This window comes from Phycodurus eques, chromosome 8 (genome assembly GCF_024500275.1).
Source record: "Phycodurus eques isolate BA_2022a chromosome 8, UOR_Pequ_1.1, whole genome shotgun sequence".
Lineage (NCBI taxonomy): Eukaryota > Metazoa > Chordata > Actinopteri > Syngnathiformes > Syngnathidae > Phycodurus > Phycodurus eques.
This window is the reverse complement of record NC_084532.1, coordinates 21,740,799-21,762,876: the sequence shown is the minus strand read 5'-3', so window position 1 is coordinate 21,762,876 and position 22,078 is coordinate 21,740,799. Positions and strand designations below refer to the sequence as shown.

Genomic DNA, 22,078 nt, shown 5'->3' with positions numbered 1-22,078 from the left:
GTTGTCAGTGGCTCATTTGAGCTCCCCAACCCCACCCCACCCAACGTTCACCTTGAAAAATTGGTGAAACCTAATCTTTGCATGTTTGGATGAGTCAGTTCTGATGATTTTATAATGCATAACTCATGTCTTTGAATGACGCCACTGTAAGACGACTCGCCTTTTGTGCATCTGCTTTGACCATTTGCTTGTGACAAACTGGACTCTTGAGTCATCCGTCGATTTTTCATTTTCTGTAGCGCTTTTGCCCTCATTAGTGTTGTGGGTGAGCGGGAGCCTGTCCCACTTGATTTTGGGCGAGAGGGGGTGTACACCGTGGACTGGTTGCCAACATGCTATAAGGCGCATATAGACAACAACCATTCACACCTAAGGATGATTTAGAGTCTTTGGTGAATTAAAGTTTTTTCAACACTGACCTTAAATTTTTTTTGTGAAACTACAGTAACTTGTGCAATTTGGACAAGTCCATTCTGATGACTTTATAGCAAAAAAAAAAAAAAAACGCGCTTTTGTATGATGCATTCATTGTAAGACAACTATTTTGTGTATCTGCTTTGACCATTTGCTTCTGATGAACTGAATTCGGAGTCATAATATACGACTGGGAAAAAAAAGAAGTGATCTTAAAGATCATCTCGCAAATGCTTGGACGCTTGTTTTGAAATTCTTGTACAGCAGCACAAGCGTTACCTTGAAGCTCCAGTGGCTGTCAAAAAGAAAGACTCTTTTCAGGCGAGGAAAGAAAGCTTTCTGATGGAGCCTTTTGGATCGGGCCTAAATTGAAACCTTATGTGTGCAATGTGGAATTCTGGGACTTTGGCTGGCTCCCAAGAATCCACAGAATGTGAGGGATTTTTTTTCCTTCTTTCTTGCCTTTCTCCCTCTATTTCCCCCCGTCTTATCCCTCCTCCTATGTGTGCGGGGTTGTCTTACATCAGCCCGAGCGAAGGCGCCGCCGAAGTGAGCCAGCGAGACGTTCACGTAAGCCCGATCCCATCACTGGAATACTCTTCTTTAGACAAATGGTCTGATAGGATAAAAGTAAGTCAAAGCGTTTCTCTTATTTTTTTTTTTAAGTGTTTAAGGTCCTGGCTGTAAAGAATCAAGCTGATCATAGCCTTTGGGAGCGTTTGCGGTCAATTTGGTGCTCTTGCAGTGATTAAATGCAGAATCAAACACAGAAAGAAGCCTTTCTCTAATGAACTGAACATTGTGGATCACCGTGCATAAAACAGCGTTCAATTCAAACAACAAAAGTTAATTAAATTTGAAAATACTATTTAACTGTAGCTAACACTCCGAATGTTTTCCAATCCTTCACCAGGTCACACACACGGGCAAATCTCTGATGTGAACTTTAGGGGTGCTCGGAAATTCCCCACTCCCAATTAAGAATGTTATTCATACAGCACCTTGCAATTTGTCAAATTAAAAATCTAAAAAGTTAACATGAATTTGACACATACTGGGCCATACTTTGATAATAAGCCCAATTAGTCAGATTGGGCTAGTTCAGTGACAGAATGAATAATAACAGGCTTCAAGTATATATTAGTTAAGGTTGGACCCTTTTAGGTATTGAAACATGTTTTTCCATTCATCATTCACAATTTCATTAATACAAGGTACCAAACGTGTCTTGATCCTTACGGGCCGCCGTACTAGTCAGCAAGTGCGAAGCCATTTATCATAATTAGAGGGCTAAAAGACATGAAACACCAAAGATTCGTTCATACAACAGAAAAGGATTCAATTGAGCTACGTACGTGAGCGCCAGTGAGTAACAACAGAGGAGCAAAAGAGAGTCGAATCTTATTGATGACATAAAATCATAACTCCCTAAAGTTTACAACTGAGCGCTTCGCCGAACGCTTTTTACTCTCCAAGGCTGCCCTAGTCAGGAAGTAGCAAGCTAATTGTCTTTAGCCAGCTTGCAGAACGATTTTGAGGACAAATAAATGTCTTGAACGACTGTTTTTGCTAATAAAGCTACAAATTGTTTCAAATGGGCAACCTGAGCGCAGAGTGAGTGCTGGTTTAACAGGAGAGAGAAAATGGGAAACAAACAGCGACGGGACATTGTATCGCTATTGTAGTGCATTATTTGTTTTTCCTGTATTACATTTACACATAATTACACATGTTAGTTCCAATTACATTTATGAATGTTTGATCTTGATAATTCAAAATAAGGTTTCTGGCCAGCTCAAGTGCTGGTGTGAGTGACTGCATTAACCTTCCTTCTTTCATCATGCACTTTCTAAATTGTCTGTGAATAATGGCAAATAATGTTTTTGGCCAATCAGTAATAACAATTTTCATCAGGATCTGGTTTGCGGTGTTCGACTCTGGGCTGCAAACGAGGTCAATGTGTGGTCATCTATCGGGCACACGCCACATGCAGACACCTGCACGTGACACCTACGTGACACTCAAACAACACTGACAATCGTGACGGACACTATGAGCGCCGCCATGACACCTAAGGTCACGTACACGACCTGACAAAACGTCTACTTTGAACTTTTGTTGATGACGTAGGATTGCACTTCAATACTAAGCTTTGAAAATACTACATGAAGTATCGTTAATATTAGTATTAGCATATAAGGAGTAGGACAAAAGTACCTATACACGTTGGATGAGGGAAGTAGGAAGGAAGGAAATGAGTAAAGATGGAAGGATGGAAGGAATTTAGGAAGCGAGAAAGAAGGACGGTAGTAACAAAAGGAGGGAGGAAGGACTGGAATCAGGAAGGACAGAAGGAGGGAAGGAAACAAGGAGGGTGGAAGGTAGGAAGGGAGTGAGGAAACATTAATGGAAGGAAGGAAACAAGAATGATATGTAAGGATACAGGATGGATGGAAAAATGGATGGTATGAAAGAAAGCGAGGAAATTAGGAACAAAGCAAGGTAGGATAAATGGAAGGAAGGAAAGAACGTACCTACTTTTGGTACACCCTGTATAATAAAACTAAAATAAAGTAAAACGACTCACCATTTGACAGCTAGTGGAGAGGGAACAGGAATGTTTTTGCCGAGTAGCTTTTTATTTGAAATACTGGAATTAATCAAACCTGTTGTTATAAAATCTTCATTAACTGTACATTCAATATTTTCAGTAATATTTTAATCAGTGTAAAAACAAGTCAGCCACTGTGGAATGAAACTAAAATAAAGTAAAACTAATCAGATTTTGAAGAAAGGCTGAAAGTAACGGAGACCGAGCCTTTCTGGTCTTTTCATGCTCGTCATTAACTATTACGCAACATGCTATGTACATTAGCATCCTCTTGGGCAACTTAATTTGTACACACAATTGATATTATTGATATTGCATTAATTGTGCGTGTGTGTGTGTATGATCATGCATCGCTGCAGCTTTTTTTTTTTTTTTTTTTGGCCTCAGCTCTTGTTTTTTTTTCCAATCTCACAGTTGCGCTGTCACCATGTCAGAGCTCGTGAGAGTCAAACCAAACTCATAGCCAACAATTTTAGACATCAGGCGTCTACTTGTGCGACAAAACACGTTGCACACTCGTGCAGTGTTGCACAATTGCAGGTGTTTGGTAAATGATTTAGTCGGTTTGGGGAAAAAAATAGATGCCTCCAAAATTCAACACACTCCGTTCAGTGATGCTGGTTGACTCCAAATTGTTCTTATCTAAAATAAAATATTTACACATAGGAAATGATGTCAAATGAATTCATACAGTGAATTTAAAAACTCTACATAGCCCAGTTCAAATGCCAGGTTTTTGTGATTAAAAAATGAGGCCAAGATAAATAATTTCAGAAACTTTTTCCACCGTTAATGTGACCTGTACAACTCAACTGAATTTGTGTTCATCTTTTCAAAAAGGGGAGTAAAAATAAACACTTGTGCGAACACATTATTTCAGTTTATTTGTACATGCCCTCCCGAAAAAACAATTTAAAAAAATCACGTCTCATTTTTGTACATCACAAAAATCTGGCATTTGAACAGGGGTGTGTAGACCTTTTATATCCACAGTAACTTTTCTCCTAATATGTTATTAAATGGACTGGGAATGTTAAAATTACCATTTTCACATTCTTAAATGTCATACAATTGTAAAAAAAAAAAAAAAAAAAAAAAGTATAATACAACTACAATAAAATTAAAATACAGTAAATACCTTCGAAGACCTGAACGGGCAAGTAAACTTGTTTTATTTGTTCTCTGGTCATTTCCACTCTGATAGTTAGCCACAATACTTTCAGCTTCATGTTATTTACCTCAGAATTTGTCAGGTAATCCAATTTTTCGTATGCAATTGTTATTCAATTAATGCTGTCGCAGATATGAGTATAATGTCTATTAATTTTTTAAAATACAGTGGTGGTTTGACTTGAGAGTGACTCGGCATACGAGTTTCTCGAGATAGGAGCCGTCGCTCGACTGATTTTTTTTTTTTTGGCTTTGACTTGCGAGAACATAAAACAAAGAGAATTACACGTTGTGCATTTAAAACAATCACATACTTTAGGAAAGTTAGCTTAGTTTAATGCTGACAAATGCCATAAAACTTTGGGGAAGGGTCCCTTCATAATCCTAACACCAAGTAACATGAGAATGAATGACAATAAGAAAAATGAGATTGTTTGAATGTTAACACTGCGCTTACAGGTAGATATGTGGGGGATAACATAATCGTTCAACGAAAATGTACTGCATATAAAGGTTGAATTAAAATTATCACAAAATTATTAATTGAAAACATAACAGTTTTAAAAGATTAAATGCAAATGTATTGTTAAATACAAGTGGACTAGACTGAACAAATGTACTGAATTTTAAAAAACATTTAAGTCACTGTAAAAATTATGCACAGTTTGAACATTGAATTCAGTGATTCTTTCGTGTACGACTTTGAGAACCTACGAATTAGAACATCGTGGAAAGTGTACAGTAATTTATAACTGAAATAAACCTCACAACTGTGATGCAGATGTGCTTACCACTCGACCACCATTCTGTCTCACATTTCATGTGATGGAGGATGGTGTTTTTTATTTTTTTTGCGCTCCCAGTTGAAGTTTATTGTCCGACTAAACATAAAACAAAGAGAATTACACGCGTATTTAAAACAACCACATAGCTCAGCCTTTAAGTCCACTATATTTAATGCTAACACAAAATGGGAAACTTCACAGACATGCTAACGAATATCATCTATGTGGTGGTGTTACAACCCTTTAAGCAACAGATATTTGAACACAAATGGTGGAGCAACACATGTGGACAGATAATATAACAGTATTCATAGGCATCTCTTCATTATTCTCTGCGAAGAACGATATGTCATAATATTTGTCATTATTGTATGTTTTTTTTTTAAATAAACTGCCATGTTATATAGCTTGCTAATTTAAAATACACATTACAAATATTTTTTGGGGTTATTTTGGGAAGGCTGGAACGGATTAATGGCATTTCCATTCATTTCAATGGGGAAAGATGATTTGAGATTTTGAGTCACAAATGTGGTCACTGAACAAATTAAACATGTATCTCAAGGCATCACCGTAAAGTCAAGTTGCTTTTAAATCTGTGTTTAACTGGTACAAATAAAAATAATAATTCAAAGAAAAAAGTAAGTTTGACGCCTGGGAAAACATTAAAAGCGTTGCTGTTTGCTTTTTGGATGCCCTCTCTTTGCTTCGGAGTGTTGAGTCACGTCAAGCTGCTGTGACTTACGTAACCACACGGGCTCAGGTTATCGGAAAGTCATCAGCGCGTGTGCCGCTTTACATCTGATTCATCCCTCTGATCTACTAGTGTGTATGCTGAGGGGATTATTATTATTTGTCCTCTTCCACTTCCTGTTCTTGCTGCTTGATATTTGTTTTATGGCAATTCACCCCCCCCCCACCCCTTTCAGAAGAAGAAATTCAAGTCAATAGTCGCTCTATTCTGATGCAATCAACATGTAATACATATGGATTTGTAGTTTCTGATAATGCAGACGAACAGAGCGTAAAAAATTTATCGGCGCACTAAAAAACGAGAGAAGCCATTATGAAGTGCTTCAATGCAGACTCTCAATTTTGACAAGCTTTCCACGTTTGATCGTTTTGATCAGGGAGTTTGATGACTTTCAAATGAGCAAGGAATCAAGCATAACATTCAACCACTTAAAAATACAGAATATGGTCAGTAATGATAGTAAATTACTAGAATAGAACTGTAATTTGACATTTTAATTAAGAAATAATCACGTACTGTACTATTCACCCACCCCTCACCCCCGCTTTTCTTTGTTAAAACAACAACTAGATTGTCACTTTTTTTGTAAAACAGTGAATTTGAAAAATCATGATTAACTAATGATATTTTAGCATTAAAATATTTTTTATATATACAATATATCTATTTTTCATTGTATATGTTATTATTTAATATAATAAAATTATTATTGTATTTTGCATGGAGATAAACTATATATATATATATATATGTATAATGTATATAGAATATTAGACATACATTATATATAATGATATATACAGTGTATAGTCACACAATAAATGAAATTTTTCCTCAAACAAATTCTGACTTCTTGTTCAGAACATTGCGTCTTTTTCTCAGTATGTCTTTTCTTTTCTGCGCAGCCCTAATACTCCTCTGCCATTATGTAATAAATTGTTATTGTTATCGCTGAGCGTGTGAAAGGAGAATGATGAACCGGTTTGTTCTGGCCCACGGTGTTTGAACTTGGCTCCACCTCGCAGAAGTCATGAGACTAAATCCACCCCTGATGGATTTGTGCAGCTGGGCTTCGAAACGAAGCCCCGGCTGCACTTTCCAGTTGTAGTTCGCTTGTGTTTTTGGAGCTGGAATCTGAGACGTTTTTGCAAAAAATTTACCTTTGGAGCAAAAACAACAAGAAAGCTTGAAATCCTGCGGAACCTCCAAAGTAAAACACCCCAAACGATGTATGCTTTTCAAAAAAAAAATTGTAGTCCAGCTCACCTCAGTCAGCACCTAAAGTGGGTTTGGGTTTTTGTTACTTCCTTTTTTCTTCATCTTTGATTTTTTTACACATTCAAATTTTATAAAGCAGATGAATAATCCCAGCAGCGTTTGGGATGTTTCTAGTGTTTTTCTTCCTCCTTTGTACGATGAGTCTTTTGCCACCATACCCCATAACCCAAACATATGAAGAAGACAGAAGATTGTGGTCACTTTCTGTGGGACTGAACAGCCAGTACTTGCCAGAAATTCATGCAGCCTCTTTCAATGTTGCTGTCGGTCTCTTGGCAGCCTCCCAGACCAGTTTTCTTCTTGTCTTTTGATCCATTTTAGAGGCACGTCCAGGTCTTGATGTCACTGTTGTGCCATATTTTCTCCTCTTTATGATGACTGTCTTCACTGTGTTTCATGGTATATTTAATACCTAGAAAATTATTTTCTCAGGAAAAGCCTACTAGAAGATCTAAACTTCATTTAGGGTTAATCATAGGCACTTTAGGTGGTGGCAGGTGTGTACACTTATGCAACCACATTATTTATTTATATTATTTTATTTTTACTCTTGAAATGATTTGTATTTCTTTTCAATTGAGTTGTACAGGTTGTGGGTCACATAAATGGTGCACGACGTTTTGAAATGATTTATCTTATCTGGGATTGTACACTTGTCAAAGCCACTGTGGTTACAGAATGCATTTTTTTTTAGATGATAGGATGTAATAATTTCTTTATTTTGTAGCCGCCCCATGCTACTGCGCACAATTATATTTTGCAGAGGTTAACTTCTTTTTAAACCTGTATGACAGTTAGAAATGTTAAAATGTTCATTAAAATGTTGCTAATACATTTAATATAATTTTGTTTTGTGACCGTTTGAGCCTGGTTCAATTTACTCGAAATTGAAAACTTGGATGCCCCTCCGTTCACAGTCAATGGGCAAAAATCAAAATAAGTCATCTCCAAGTAGGCCGAGACCCCAGCACACACAGAGGCCTTTGCAGGAAAGCGTATACCTGTATCACACGTCCGTCCCCCCACCTTTTTTTTTTTTTTTTTAATGGATGTCCAAAAGCACACAAGCTGACAGCTGTTTGGTTTTCATTAGCTCGGAGGTGAAGGCGGGAGGAGGCGAGCTTAGCCTCAAAAAGATAGGAAGTGGCCGTAACCTTAGCGGCCGCCCGGAGAGCTTAGCGAGGAAAGCATTTAGGTTGAAGTGACACAGGCGGGTCAGTCAGGCGTTAATGACTTGGTCAACACTGCTCACACGGCATCCATTTAAGGTGGTTTATTTGACACCTCCAGGTGATATTCATCAGTGGTGCGAAGTATTTAAGTAGATTTCCCCCCCCCCCCCCCCAGGTATCTGTACTTTACTGCAGCATAGCAACAGATCGGGAAAGGAATATTCAAGATCTTAAATTGGATGGATGGTAGAATGGTACCTTGAATTTTGAGTGCCAAAACTGTCGAATGGTCGATTTGTACTTATTGTTGTAAGCAAAAATTTGTGATTTAAAGTTTTATGAGTGCCAAAAAAGCTTGTTGATTTTTCTGGATATGATTACTTGTTCTGGATACTGGTTTTCCTCAGATTTTGGCATTTTGCGAAATATAATTACTTTGGACTTGGATCATGTTGCTGGCCCTTTTATTCACAACTGAGATAATATCATCATCTTCAGTTACATGGGTTGGATCCCGCTCAGTATCATTTAAATTGCTCTGAAAGAAAAGAAACAATGTTCCTTGGCATTAGTCAGTGTCTTTCTTTTGTCACACAGCATTTAGTCAGTATGTTCGCATTGTTAGCATTCATACTCTCAGTTTGTTACAAAACTGTCATTTTGGGGTGAGAGGGGCATACAAAAGTTTGGGGTCACCCAGATAATCGTTGTACATATACACTACCATTCAAAAATGTGGGGGTCACTGAGAAATACCTTATTTTGAATGAAAAGCACTGGATTTAGAGGATCTCGACTGTATTTCTGTTTAATTGAATGTTATCTCAATCAAAAACAACAACAAACAGGCCTTTTTAAGTGACCCCAAACGTTTCAACAGTAGAGTGTGTACTTTTGACATTAACAAAACAAATCAGGCTTGCCTCACAGTATTCAGATGTTTTTTTTTTGTGTGTGTGTGTCCAGGTCAGTATCCATTCCATTGTTTGTGATGAAGCGCCCGCGCGATGCCCGCTTGTGGCTACTGCTCCTCGTGTCCTCTCTCGCATGCGTCAGCTCACAAGTCAACCCAGGTATGTTCTTGCTTCAGGATCACAATTTGCCATCATCTTGTGTCTCACCCTGCACGCACCGGGCTTTGTGAATACTAAACATGAGCGACGTTTGTTAGTTTTGGCTTTTGGGGCCGAGACTCCCAAGATTTTGGATAAGTTGTGCTTAGCGGGAACCATGTGGTCCACTCTCTCTTTCTTTCTTTTGGCTTCTTTGATGCCACCTCACCCCAGCGCTCTGCTGCTCGGGTGGTTTTTGTGATGTCACTAAAATAAAACCAATATTTTTATTTCTTTCACAAGGAAGTCATTTGTTGTAACATTTGGTAGGCAGAGGCAAAAAAGAACCAAAAGGAAGGTCTTGGGTTATGGAGGAAACTCTAGAAAGCCAGTAAAAACCCGATTTGTCTTACTTTTTGGACGCATTTCTAAAACTCCATAACAATTAATTATAATTGAGTCAGAAAAGGTCACAGTGAACTCCCTGTAAAAAAAAAAAAAAAAAAAAAATGCCTGGTCCCTTCTACATCCTTCTGCTTCACTCTTCCCACTCTTTGGCATGATATAGCCTGTGTGTTGTGAAAGTCCAACTTTGACGACAACAACAGGAATGTCGCTGTTTTCTATCGAGCAGGCTCACTGCGCCTAAATACTCGGATCTGGTTTGTCTGGTTTTGCCATTTATTGGCGTCTTTGTGCAGAGATTTTATTTTATTTTATTTTACAAATGCAACACAAAGTATGGGGCAGAGAGAGCATCATGTCCGTTTACATACAGTGATTATTTGATCCCAGGCTGTAAATTGTCTTGCTTACAAAGAGACTAACAGTCTGCAACTCTTTTTATGGTTTATTGATGAAGGTAAAATAATCTTTAAAATATCAAAGTTGTCAAATGTTGGAATGACTGTATAGACAAACAAGCACTCACAATCTCATTCACAACTGTGGACAATTTAGAGTCTTGAATGATCCTAACATGCATTTTTACGAATCCGAAAAAACCTACGCAAGCACCGGGAGAACAACTGTACCCAGTAAGGCTGCGAATCGAACCCCAAACCTCAGAACTGTGAGGAAGACATGCTAACGACTATGGGACACAATGCTGCCTATACAAATTAGCAACTGTTAATTTCTTTGTGAGAAAACTTACAAATTCAGCAGGGGATGAAATATTGATTTCCCCTGATATATATCTATTTCGACTGTACGCTACAGTAGATGGTAAGAATGTTGATAAAAGACTCATCACGTGTATTGAAACTGCTCCCACATGACCCCAGTCAGCCAATCTAATTGGTTATTCAGAGCCGCTTTGCGGGTGGAGTGAGTGGGTGTCCAGCGGTGGTCCATTTCAATGTAAACAGATAGTTGCCCTTCAACTTTTAATTTGGTGTCGTTTGACCTCGCTTTGCTATTTTTCAGCGTGTGCGATCGAGGTGCGTGTGTGTGTGTACAGGCTCACATGCAAATATCTGACTGAAAAACACGCTCGCTGTGGATCCAGTTATTCTACTGGAGTCTGTGGCTAATGCATACCAGACATTCTGACATCAGGAAAGTTCATTCAAATAGCCTTTTTCTATGTGTGTGTATGCGTGTGTGTGTGTGTTTGTGAGTGTGTGTGTGTGTGTGTACATAAAGGACTGTTCGTGCGTCAGATTGTGGTCAAAGTTCAACAAGTTCATAATTCAGGAAAAAAAAAAAAAAAAAAAAAAAGAAAGTGTGTTTACAACTCGAGGATTTCTCACCAGTCTGTTTGCATCGTTACAAGCCCGCACTCAACCTGCTCTAATGTATGGAAGCAGGATACGTCCACCTAAAAGAGTTATTTTTTTCCCACAGCAGTGAAACAGTCACGGCTGAATTTAATCGAGCCGAGATGCTGAGGAAAGCCAACTTTCCCCTGTCTAAAATTCCCCAGCAATGGAGTTTATACCATCCCTGTCTTTTCCATCCGAGTCCTGAGTGGGTGAGCGTTATTTCACTATTGAGGAAGAAGTGTGTGTGGGTGTGTGTATACAAAGGCGGGGGTGACAGCACACACAGCCAAAAAGCTATCAATGTTTTTTGCATATTGACAAGCAGTTGACTCCCATATCCAATGGGTTGCCAGACAGAGGACTTGGTGCCAGTCTACAGAATTTGAAAGAAATCGGAGTGTCTGGGAATCCAATCGGGTTGTTGCATCTATGCATTTCTGCCAGTAGGAGGCACATTCAGGGTGGGACTTTTATCACACACAAGGAACAAGCTCTGACCTTGTGGAGCTCAGTTATTAAAGTTTCTTGCTCTGCCTGCACATAATGACAAAAACTCAAAGGTTTCACAGTTCAGGGTCAACCGTCCGTCTGGTATACATGGTTCAATTTATGTCGAAATTGAACAAAATGGCTTCAGGAGGTTCACTTTTAAAGGACCCCTGAAAATGATCCTAAAATGGCAGCTTCAAAAAAAGAAAAAAGAAAAAGACTTCCTGTGTCCTTTTGAGCATGGATTTTTGAGAGACATTTTATGGGTCTTCTCTTGATGGACATGCCTATCAAATTTAATGTTGCTAAAATGAAACTGGCTTTGGAGTGTGAATTTTAAAAATATGAGTTTTTAGACTTTCCTGTTTTATGGGAAGTCATCGAACTCTGCCACCATGGTCCACCGACACGCAATAACAAAAACACTCAAATGTTTGAGAATTTAGGGTCCCCCCGTCTGCTGAGTATACGTGGTGCAAATTTGGTTGCATTTGGAGAATATCTTTTTGAGGAGTTCATTTTTGAAGGACCATAGAAAGGAGCCAAAATTGAACCTAAAATGGCAGCTTCAAACCATAATGGCAGGCAGACTTTATGTGTCTTTTTTGGAATGGATTCTTGAGGTTTTTATTTTTTTTATTTTATTTATTTTTTAATATACATCTACTCATGCCTACCAATTCTGGGGTTGAATTTTTATTTTTTTAATTATGAGCCTGAGGTGTCACGGTTGGCCAACTGATTAGTACGACCGCCTCACAGTTCAGAGGTTGTGGGTTCAAATCCAGGCTCCAACCTTCTTGTGTGGAGTTTGCATGTCCTGCCCGTGCTTGTATGTTTTTTTTTTCGGGCACTCTGGTTTCCTCCCACATTCCAAAAACATGCGTGTTAGGTTAATTGAAGATTAAATTGTCCTTAGGTGTAAATGTTAGTATGAATGCTTGTTTACCAATGTTTGTCCATACAGTATGTGCCCTGCGATTCGCTGACGTCCAGCCTAAGCGTTACCCTGCCTCTCGCGCACCCCTGGCCTTAATGGAATAAGTAGTAACGTAGTCCAGATGTTCTAATAAGTACGTAAATAATATGGAAAATGTATGGATGGAATTGTGAGCTGAGATATTCATATAGTATCTCAAGGAGATGTTCATTTTTGAAGGACTAGTAGAAACTGGAAGCGGCCAAAATGATCCTAACATGACCGACTCCCTGTGTATTTTCAGGCACAGTGTCTGGAGAGTTTTTTTGTGAATCTTTTTGTGATAGACATGCCTACCAAATTTCATGTTGCTAAGCTGGACCAGACAGTGGGCTGGTTTCTTGGTCGACAAGTAGTGCCCTCCATTTAGCCTCACGTGTCTCAAGACACAATTAATCAACAAACAAATCCAACACAATTGGCAAAACTTATGTTTATTTGTAATATCATCTTAAATGTCCCATTACCCATCAGCATAAAATGGTTAGTCCATACTGTGTGTATATTTATATTTTGCAGACATGTTGTGGTGTGTGTCTGAATGTATTTGGCGCTAGAAGTTAGATGGTAACATGAGTGAACAAGTCCACCTTTCAGAAAACCAAATGATGAGGAGATGGAGGTTTGCTCCGTTTCCCTCTCTCGGGCTCTGTAACACAAAGCTGGTGTTTTTCCATCTTCTCCTGGGCTGATATTTTTAGACTCTGTGGCTTCAATGTGAAACCTGATGGGTAGTGTGTGTGTGTTTAGGGTGGGGGGTCGATATGCGTAAGCATGTAAATGACTGGCCGCGCTGCTCACCTCAGGGGTCACCTCTGAGTGGGTCGGGTAGATAAATAAACACAGCAAAAACCAACATTTGGACGGGCTGTCTTAACATCCGTTAACATTCTCAAATGTCTCACTCCCCATCTTGGATGTGCCAAACGACCTTCATACAGACCCGACAGTCTAATGTCAGTCAAGACCAAGTCTAGCCTTGAATTTTTTGAAGGGTAAGACCAAACCCAATCTCAAATCTTCTATAGGCAAGACCAGGTCTTGAATCAGTCTATCAAGGGGAAACCGAGCCTAGTCTTAATTATTAAGAACTATAATATATATATATATATATATATATACTATATACTACAATTTTAGTCTCTCAAGGAGCAAGCCCAATTCTATCCTCAAATCTTTGAGGCAGAAGACCATGTCTAGTCTTGGTCTTTCAATGGGCATGTGGAGTGTCAGTCTTTGAAGCGGCAAGACCAATTTGAGCCTTAATTTTATTAGTGCGAGACCTTAAGTCTTGTCTTGGCTTTTAGGGTCAACACCAACTCTAGTCTCAGTCTTCCAATGGCAAGACCAAATCTAGCCTCTCTCTCTCTCTCTTTTTTTATTTTTAAAATTTTATTTATTTATTTATTTATTTATTTATTTTTAGGAGCAAGTTCAAGTCTGGTCCCAAATCTTCTAAGACAAAGTCTAGTCTCAGGTTTTTAAGGGCAAGACCAAGTTTAATCGCAAATCATTTAGGGTCAAGTATATTCTCTAATCCGTTTAATGCAAGGACAAATCTAGTCTCAGTCTTCCTAGAGCCATACCAAGTCAAGCCTGAAGTATTTTAGGGCCAAGATCTAGTGTTGTCTCTGTCTTTTATGGAGAAAAGGAAGTATTGTCTCAATTCGTAGAGGATTTAGACAGAGTAGTCTCAGTCTTTTAGGGGCAAGACCAAGCCTAGCCTCAAAATCTTCCAGTGGAAAGACCAGTCTCGCCTCAAATCTTTGAGGCCCAACACATGTTCAGTCTCAAATCTATAAGAAGTACAAGACCAAGTCTCGTCTTGATGTTTCAAGATTTAGTCAATCATGTCTGAAATGTTCATACTTTGGCGTCTTTGTCAAGTCTTTGAACTTGAGTTCAAGTTACATTTGATGTCTTTGAACACACGTCCAAGTAAAGTCATGCGTATTTGAACTTGAGTCAAATCTAAAGTCTATCCAGTATATTGAATCCTTCTCTAGTCTCTGAAGTCCTATTCCAAATTTTTTCACATCCTATGGCTTGAGTCCAGAGGTCTTTAAACGTTTTAAACCAAATCCAATTGAATTAAATTGAAGATTTATTCATCACTGCTAGCTAATGTGCACTGCTTAAACCAACAACATGGCTGTGACCAGAGAGCAGCTAGTTTATAAAAGCACAGTCAGTATTGCCAATTTAGTGATATGGTTGCTCTATTTAGCCACTTTCCTGCCTCGTCGAGTAATTATTTTTTTAAAAAAGTGACTTACAAGTTTAATTCGCGCTAAGGAACAGATGATATGTGAGGCATAATTTTCACATTATTTTCCGTATGACGAAAAAGGAGCCCGGTGGAAGTCAATCACGGGGTCAATCGCAGTGAACATTGTCAAAGATATGTTGCAAAAGTAGTGACCTATCCACGTTGGAAATTTTTGACCCAAGGAAGGCGGAGTATCAGGTGTAAACCTACGCAGGCACGAGGAGCCTGGAATTAAACCCCCAACTTCAGAACTGTGAGCCTGATGTGCTAACTACTTGGTCACCATCCCGCCTCAGAATAATTTATCGCAAATTATTTTGGGGGTACCCAAGTTTCATCTCGAAGTTTGAGAACTACTGTTTTAGTGTTGATATCCTTGCAGACCAACATCTGGTCATGGGATTTCTCTCTAAATTTTCTGTCAAGTCAGGATGTGATTGTTTGAGCCTTTTGACCACCACGTCCTTCAGAAAACTGTAATTATTTAGCCTGCAGAGTACCTCGAATAGGATGAGAATATTAGAAGAGTCCGGCGGTTTGGCTTAATGTAGCATGCTTCTAACTTCTAACCAGAGAGCTCTGGGGCGAGGGGAGGGGAGCAAACACATGCAGGCTAAAGGTTGTTGAGGCCCAAGTTGAAAAAATCAGAAAGGATGATAGTCTGTGTCGTCTGGAAATGGTTTGCTAAAGTGTATATATATAGTATATATATATATATCAGGTCTTGCATTTATCGTCTCATCAGTGAAGGCTCTGAAAAACCTCTCTGCTTTCCACGTTGAGAAAATATTTGGATGAGATCAGCGCAGAGAGAAAGCGGGGACATAGGAGACCTTGAGCTCTGCTGTTGCTGGCGTCTTCTCAAAGGGGACCAGGTTCCATGCTCGCACTTTCAGTCGACCCACAACTTCCGTCTGACGTTCCGGAGCTGGTCATGTGACCCACTGGCTGTTTTATTTCATTTTCAAACGCACACACACACACACACACACACACACACACACTCTCTCTCTCTCTCTCTTCCACTGCAAACGAGGTTACCTGGCGGTCACATCCTGTCAGGTGGAGTCGGCCAACCAGCACCAGGGTAAAATTTTCCCGGGCCAGAAATCAATCAATTCAATCCCAAAGTGACTTAAGCCAGTTTACATGGCGTGTGAGAAAATCAATTTGTTATTCACTTTTTATCAAGGGACTTTTGTCTTGACAGCACAGTGAAATAGTGGCGAGCACGTTTGCCTCACAGTTCTGAGGTTCAGGGTTCGAATCTCAACCTGCCTTCCTGTGTGGCGTTTGTGTTTTCTCTGGGTAATCTGGGATGCTACACATTTCCCCTAAATGCATTTTCGGTTTATGGAAGATTTTAAACTCTCCACTTGTCCTAAACTAGACCAAGATAAATAATTTAAAAGCTTTTCCAACCCATAATGTGACATATAATCTGTATAATTCAGTTGAAATGAAAATGAAAATGAAACATTGCAAAGGGGAAGTAAAAATAAATAACAGAGATAATTGGATTGCATAAGTGTGCATACCCTCTCATAAGTGACTGTGTTCAGAATTTTAAAAAAAGACATTCAAACTCATGTTAAGTAGAAGTCCACAACACCATTTAATGTGCCTCTGATTATCCCTAAATAAAGTTCAGGTGGTCTAGTGGGCGTTACCCGACATTTATGTAGTCATATTTTATAGCACAATCCATGGTTGAACTTTATGGCCATAATTCCAATTGGTGAAGTATATTTGGTGTGAACACACTACTCATCACCAAAAGAACACCATACATACAGTGAAGCATGATTGTGGCATCATTATTTGGGGCTGTTTTTCTTCAACATTGAACTGGGAACTTCGTCAAGTTTGAAGGTATTGTAATGAGTTTGAAATGGTTTTCAGTGTTAGCATGAAACCTTCAGGCTTCTAATAGAAAGCAAAATAAAATGCCAGGAAAAGTCTACTAGAACAGCTGGAATTTATTTGGGGTTAATCTCCCTCTTGTGAGGGCAGGCCCAAGACGAGAAGAGACCACACAAGAGTAAAGGAGGGGGCGTGCAGGAAACAGAGGGCATATTGCTTCTACTTGACCGCAATATGGGGGCGTAATGGTTCTCTAAGCAGCCAGCTTGACCTCATGCAGCTACGCACACGCCATCCTACCATGCCAGTTTAAACTGGCACGCACACATACACACACAGTGAATCTAGCTTATTATTTCAATAACCCAGTTTGATGGTAATTCGGATCCAACAATATCCTTATTTTTTTTCCAAGCCTTTTATGTGTTTTGTCAAGCAAAAGCAATACAGTAGATGCTGGTAGTCTTCCAGGTTAATATTTTTCAGTAGGAAAAATTTCAATTGAATTTACAGTGGATATAAAAACTCTGCACACCCCTATTCTAATGCCAGGGTTTTGTGATATAAGAAAAGAGATCATTTCAAAACATTTTCTGCCATTAATGTAACCTGTCACTTGTATAACACAACGGATTTAAAAAATATATATTTTCAAGAGGGTACATAAAAATAGCTGAGAAAATGTGGTTGCATAAGTGTGCACACCATCTTGTAACTGGGATGTGATGTTTAAAGTGCCTCTCATTAGCTCAGGCAGGGGCAACTGGTGGGCGCTGTGTGTGTGTGTGTGTGTGTGTGTGTTGCATTGAAGTGGAGCCTCTGCACATGTCGAACTTTTTACATTTTATTGGGTAAAGATACACAATATTGTCAACAAAAGTATTCACTCACCTGCCTTGACTCACACAGTATGATCTGAAGTGACATCCCCTTCTTAAGCAAGAGGGTTTATTGACGTCTCTGCACCCTTTACCACTATAACAGCTTTAATTCTTCTGAAAAGGCTTTCCACAAGGTTTAGGAGCGTGTGTCGGGAATTTTTGACCAATCTTCTGGAGGCGTATTTGTGAGGTTACACAGTGATGTTGGACAAGAAGGCCTGGCTCTCAGTCTCCGCTCTAATTCATTTCAAAGGTGTTCGATCCTGTTGATGTCAGGACTCTGTTAAGATAAGTCAAGTTCATCTACAACAAACTCTCTCATACGTCTTTATTGACCTTGCTTTGTGCACTGGTGCACAGCCATGTTAGAAATAGTAGAACTGTTTCCACAAATTTGGGAACATGGAATTGTCCAAAATATTGGCTCCTAAGTTCCAGTGAAAAGAACTCTGAAGGATTCAGCATACCAAGAGCTTTTGAACAACTCAATGCTCCCAAATTTGTGGGAACAGTTTGTAGCTGGCCCCTTCCTGTTCCAACATGACTGTGCACTAAGCAAGGTCTATAAAGACATGGATGAAAGATTTTGGTGTAGATAAACTTGACTGGTCTGCATAGAGTCCTGAACTCAACCTGATAAAACACCTTTTGGATGAATTAGAGTGCAGAGTGGGAGCCAGGCCTTCTCGTCCAACATCACTGCGTGGCCTCAGAAATCCGCTTCTGAAAGAATGGTCTAAAATTCCCTATTCCCACTCCTGAACCCCGTGGGAAGCCTTTTTCAGAAGAGTTAAAGCTGTTATCGCTGTAAAAGGTGGATCGATGTCATATTAAACCCTATTAATTAAGAAGGGGATGTCACTTCAGATCATATGTGAGTCAAGGCGACTGAGCGAATACTTTTGGCAAAATAGTGTACGTGTGGCGCATACCGGAAGTGCGTCACTAGTCAGACTACACCCAGGAGTGAAACATCTTCACTCATTGATAACTATATACTATGCTATATACTGTAGCTAAAGACCTACATATTACTTTATTAGGCTCTCTATTAGACTCTACATGTCACCAATCGCTCAGTGTTTTTGGAATCAAATCTGTGACGGTTGCCTTCAGGCCACAGATGCCACCTTTCAACCACAGGGAACGCCCTTGAAATATTTTCCACTGGGAAAATTCTAGTTTCAAACCACACTCGTGCCTGGTGATTCCCCAACCCCCTACTGAGTCAACTTTTCATGATGGATTTATGACCCGGGCTGACACCGAGCCAAGTGGAATTTTTTATCTTCCTCATCAAGTTTGTGCGGGATGTATATAGTGAAACGTGTTCTGTGTGTGTGTGTGTCTTAGGTGTGTGTCGTTACCCCCTGGGTATGTCCGGAGGACAGATTCAGGACGAGGACATCTCCGCCTCCAGCCAGTGGTCAGAATCCACTGCAGCCCGATACGGCAGGTAGTGTGTCTCACATATAGACAACCACGGGCACAGTGTGCACCCCCTCTCCAGCATGCACCCTAAAAAAGTCCAAAAATGTCCATTTATACATGCACAAAGCGTAACTAACAATGAAGAACGTCATAGGCAGGCTAACAAATAGTGTCAGTGTTGTTGTGTTTTAACGCATAAAGGAACAGATATTTGAACACAAATGGTGGTGCAACACATGTACATAGATAATATAAAAAACACTCACAGGCATATATTTCTCAGCCTTTGCGAAAAATGACTAATATTACTGCAGCTTACTGAGTCAGTTGTTAAACTGTTCTTCGTGTATGTCTTTATCTGTATTGTACTGCCATAGAATGGCCAAGGTGTGCACACCAGAAGGAGCAGCACAATGTCCATTAAAGTGAAGCAAAAAAAAAATAATACAAAAACGGTTTAGTTCTTTACATTTAAATTATGTCATTACTGATTGTTTTTAGAGAGTACTATATTATAGAGCGTTATTCTTATTACAGTAAGGCTGGAACGGATTAATGGCAATTCCATTCATTTCAGTGGGGAAAGATGTTTTGAGTTATGATTTTGGTCAAGGAGCAAATTCAACTTGTATCTCAACGCACCTCTGTACACACATGCACACTTACAAGCACACACGTACACAGACTTCATAGCATGTTTACCCTGATAATGGGTTGGTGTGTGGGCGGTCAATCCAGCAAGGTGCCTGTTTATTTTCAGGAAACCACAAACGGTCATATCGGTACCACTCTCAGCAGCACCATTAAGATGGTGTGTGCGTCTCTTGTGTGTATGCTTGCCAAACACAACACGGGTGGCCTTCAGTTACTTTTATGATGATGATGTAATGCGCTTTCTCATCTGGCTGCATTTCTCTCGTCACCCATAATAAACACCTGAAAGATACAATTTACTGTACAATGCACACTTTGTGATGTCTCTATATTAGTCTAGAACAAGGGTAGGCAATTTATTTTTATTTTTTAATTGAGTTTGAAGCAGACAGATCTGCCAGGTAGATGAGATAAAACAAATAAACAAAAGTTAAAAATCTGTATGTAAAAAATGAAAAGTAAAATATGAAAAACTAATAACAATAACTCATTCTCATGTTTTAATCAGGCTATTTACATTGGATTTAATTATTATAAATCTTTCCACTTTTCAATAAAACATACAGTTTAGGTGTATAATGCCATGAAATATAAAGTATTTGTTTATTTTAATCATAAAATAATAATCAAATCTCATTCGTGTTATTTATAATTAATTTCATTGTAATTAATGAATTATTTAAACAAATTTTACAAAACTTCATCTTCGTACATTTTATATATTTACTTATTTGTTTATTTTAAATGTGTATATAAAATATGTACAATTGTTTATTTTAATAGTAAAATTACTGTTATTATTTCAAATGTATTCAATTCTAATAAATAGCCAATTATTTAATGAACTCAATAAATTAATTGAACACAATTATGTAAAACTAACTTGTATTTATTTATTTTGAATGTGTATGTAAAATACTATTGGTTATTTTAATATACAAATAATATTTTCTTTTTAGAAGTAATGTGTTATTTATAATTAATTTAATTCAAATTAATTAACCATATACCTAATTAAATAAATACATGAACATATTTTACAATTGTATGAAAATGGTTCATTTTGCAGTTATTTAATGAGCTAAATGAATGTAAAAATAACGAATAAATACATGTTAACCTAACCGCTAAATTAATGCAACACATATTACAGGACTCTTACTAATGTAAACACATGGTGGACTGAATTAAGGAATGGAGCTTTGCCCACCCCTGGTCTACTGTATAACAACTGGGACGAACAACTCACATCTACTCTGTCCTACAATTCCCCTTCCACTCGGCGATGTGTACTGTTTTTGAGCCGTTAACTCTAACATAATGAGCCTTAAGTCTAACTCCAGCATTCGCCTCCCAGGTTGGACTTTGAAGAGGGCGACGGCGCCTGGTGTCCGGAGATTACGGTGGAGCCCGACAAGGAGTTCCTGCAGATTGACTTGCGCTCGCTCCACTTCATCACCCTGGTGGGCACCCAGGGTCGCCACGCCGGCGGCATCGGCAACGAGTTCGCCCAGGTGTACACGATCAAGTACAGCCGCGATGGCAGCCGCTGGATCTCGTGGCGAAACCGGCAGGGCAAGCAGGTGAGTTGGTCCATTTAGAGTGCAAGTGTAGAACTCCAGGTAATTTTATGCGGCCTGTGAAAAAGCTTGCCATAATCTTTCCTTGACTCCTGTTTAATACCAATTTATATCATATTGGATCATATTGCTTGCACTTTTATCCGCTACTGAACTACTATTGATATCTTACGTTTCATAGGTTGGATCCTGGTCAGTAGCTTCTTGGTTGCCTGAAAGAAAAGACCCAAACTGGCATTACAAAATAAAAGCACATTTAGTGCAATAGTGGGCTATGTCCAAACATCTGTCTAATCATGAAAGGTGGTAAATAACATGCTTTACTAACAGGCAGATGCACTGGCACCCAACTACAGTTGTTCTTTTATCAATCTCTGAACCTTACTTTCTGTGATGTTTTACGGGAGGTGAAGCCTGGTTTCCTGGGTGCGGCCATCTTGGAAATGAGAGTTGTCATAGCGTTGCACTTGCGCCCGATGCGTCAAAATCTGAACCAACCCTTGATTTAGAACAGTATTCATCGGAAAGTTATACCTTTTTCTCTATTCATCTCGGTGCTTAACTTCAAAATGACAAAAATGGAGTTAGCCCATTCTAGTTCCCACGGGCTTAATTATAATGTGGCCCACAACAAAAACAACTTTAAAGCGTGACAGGAATACGTGTGTGTGTGTCGCACGCAGAAGATTGAGGGGAACAGGAACGCCTACGACATCGTGCTGAAGGACCTGGAGCCCCCCGTTGTCGCTCGATTCGTGCGCTTCATGCCCGTCGTAGACAACTCTCAGAACGTCTGCATGAGGGTCGAGCTGTACGGCTGCGAATGGCTGGGTAAGATGAACAATCAACAACAACAAAAAAAAAAGACTGGTGCCAAAGAGTGGGCCAAGCCCAGTGCTTGGGGTAGGGGCTGGCCTGGCCTCCCCTAGA

General features: G+C 39.2%; 1 protein-coding gene across 4 annotated transcripts in view; it reads left to right on the top strand.

Moving 5' to 3' along the window:
- Positions 1-685: 685 nt before the first annotated feature.
- Positions 686-22,078, top strand: part of ddr2a (discoidin domain receptor tyrosine kinase 2a) — a 34,499-nt gene continuing 13,106 nt past the window's right edge. The window contains exons 1-5 of one of the 4 annotated variants that reach the window (XM_061683340.1): positions 686-1,044; positions 9,151-9,257; positions 18,837-18,939; positions 20,926-21,151; positions 21,832-21,979. In XM_061683340.1, coding sequence (XP_061539324.1) covers positions 9,176-9,257; positions 18,837-18,939; positions 20,926-21,151; positions 21,832-21,979 — 559 coding nt within the window. In that variant the 5' untranslated portion in view covers positions 686-1,044; positions 9,151-9,175. Of the gene's footprint in view, positions 1,045-1,667; positions 1,780-2,313; positions 2,917-9,150; positions 9,258-18,836; positions 18,940-20,925; positions 21,152-21,831; positions 21,980-22,078 lie in introns of those variants that run through there. The other 3 variants (XM_061683342.1, XM_061683341.1, XM_061683339.1) reach the window with 3 other exon arrangements.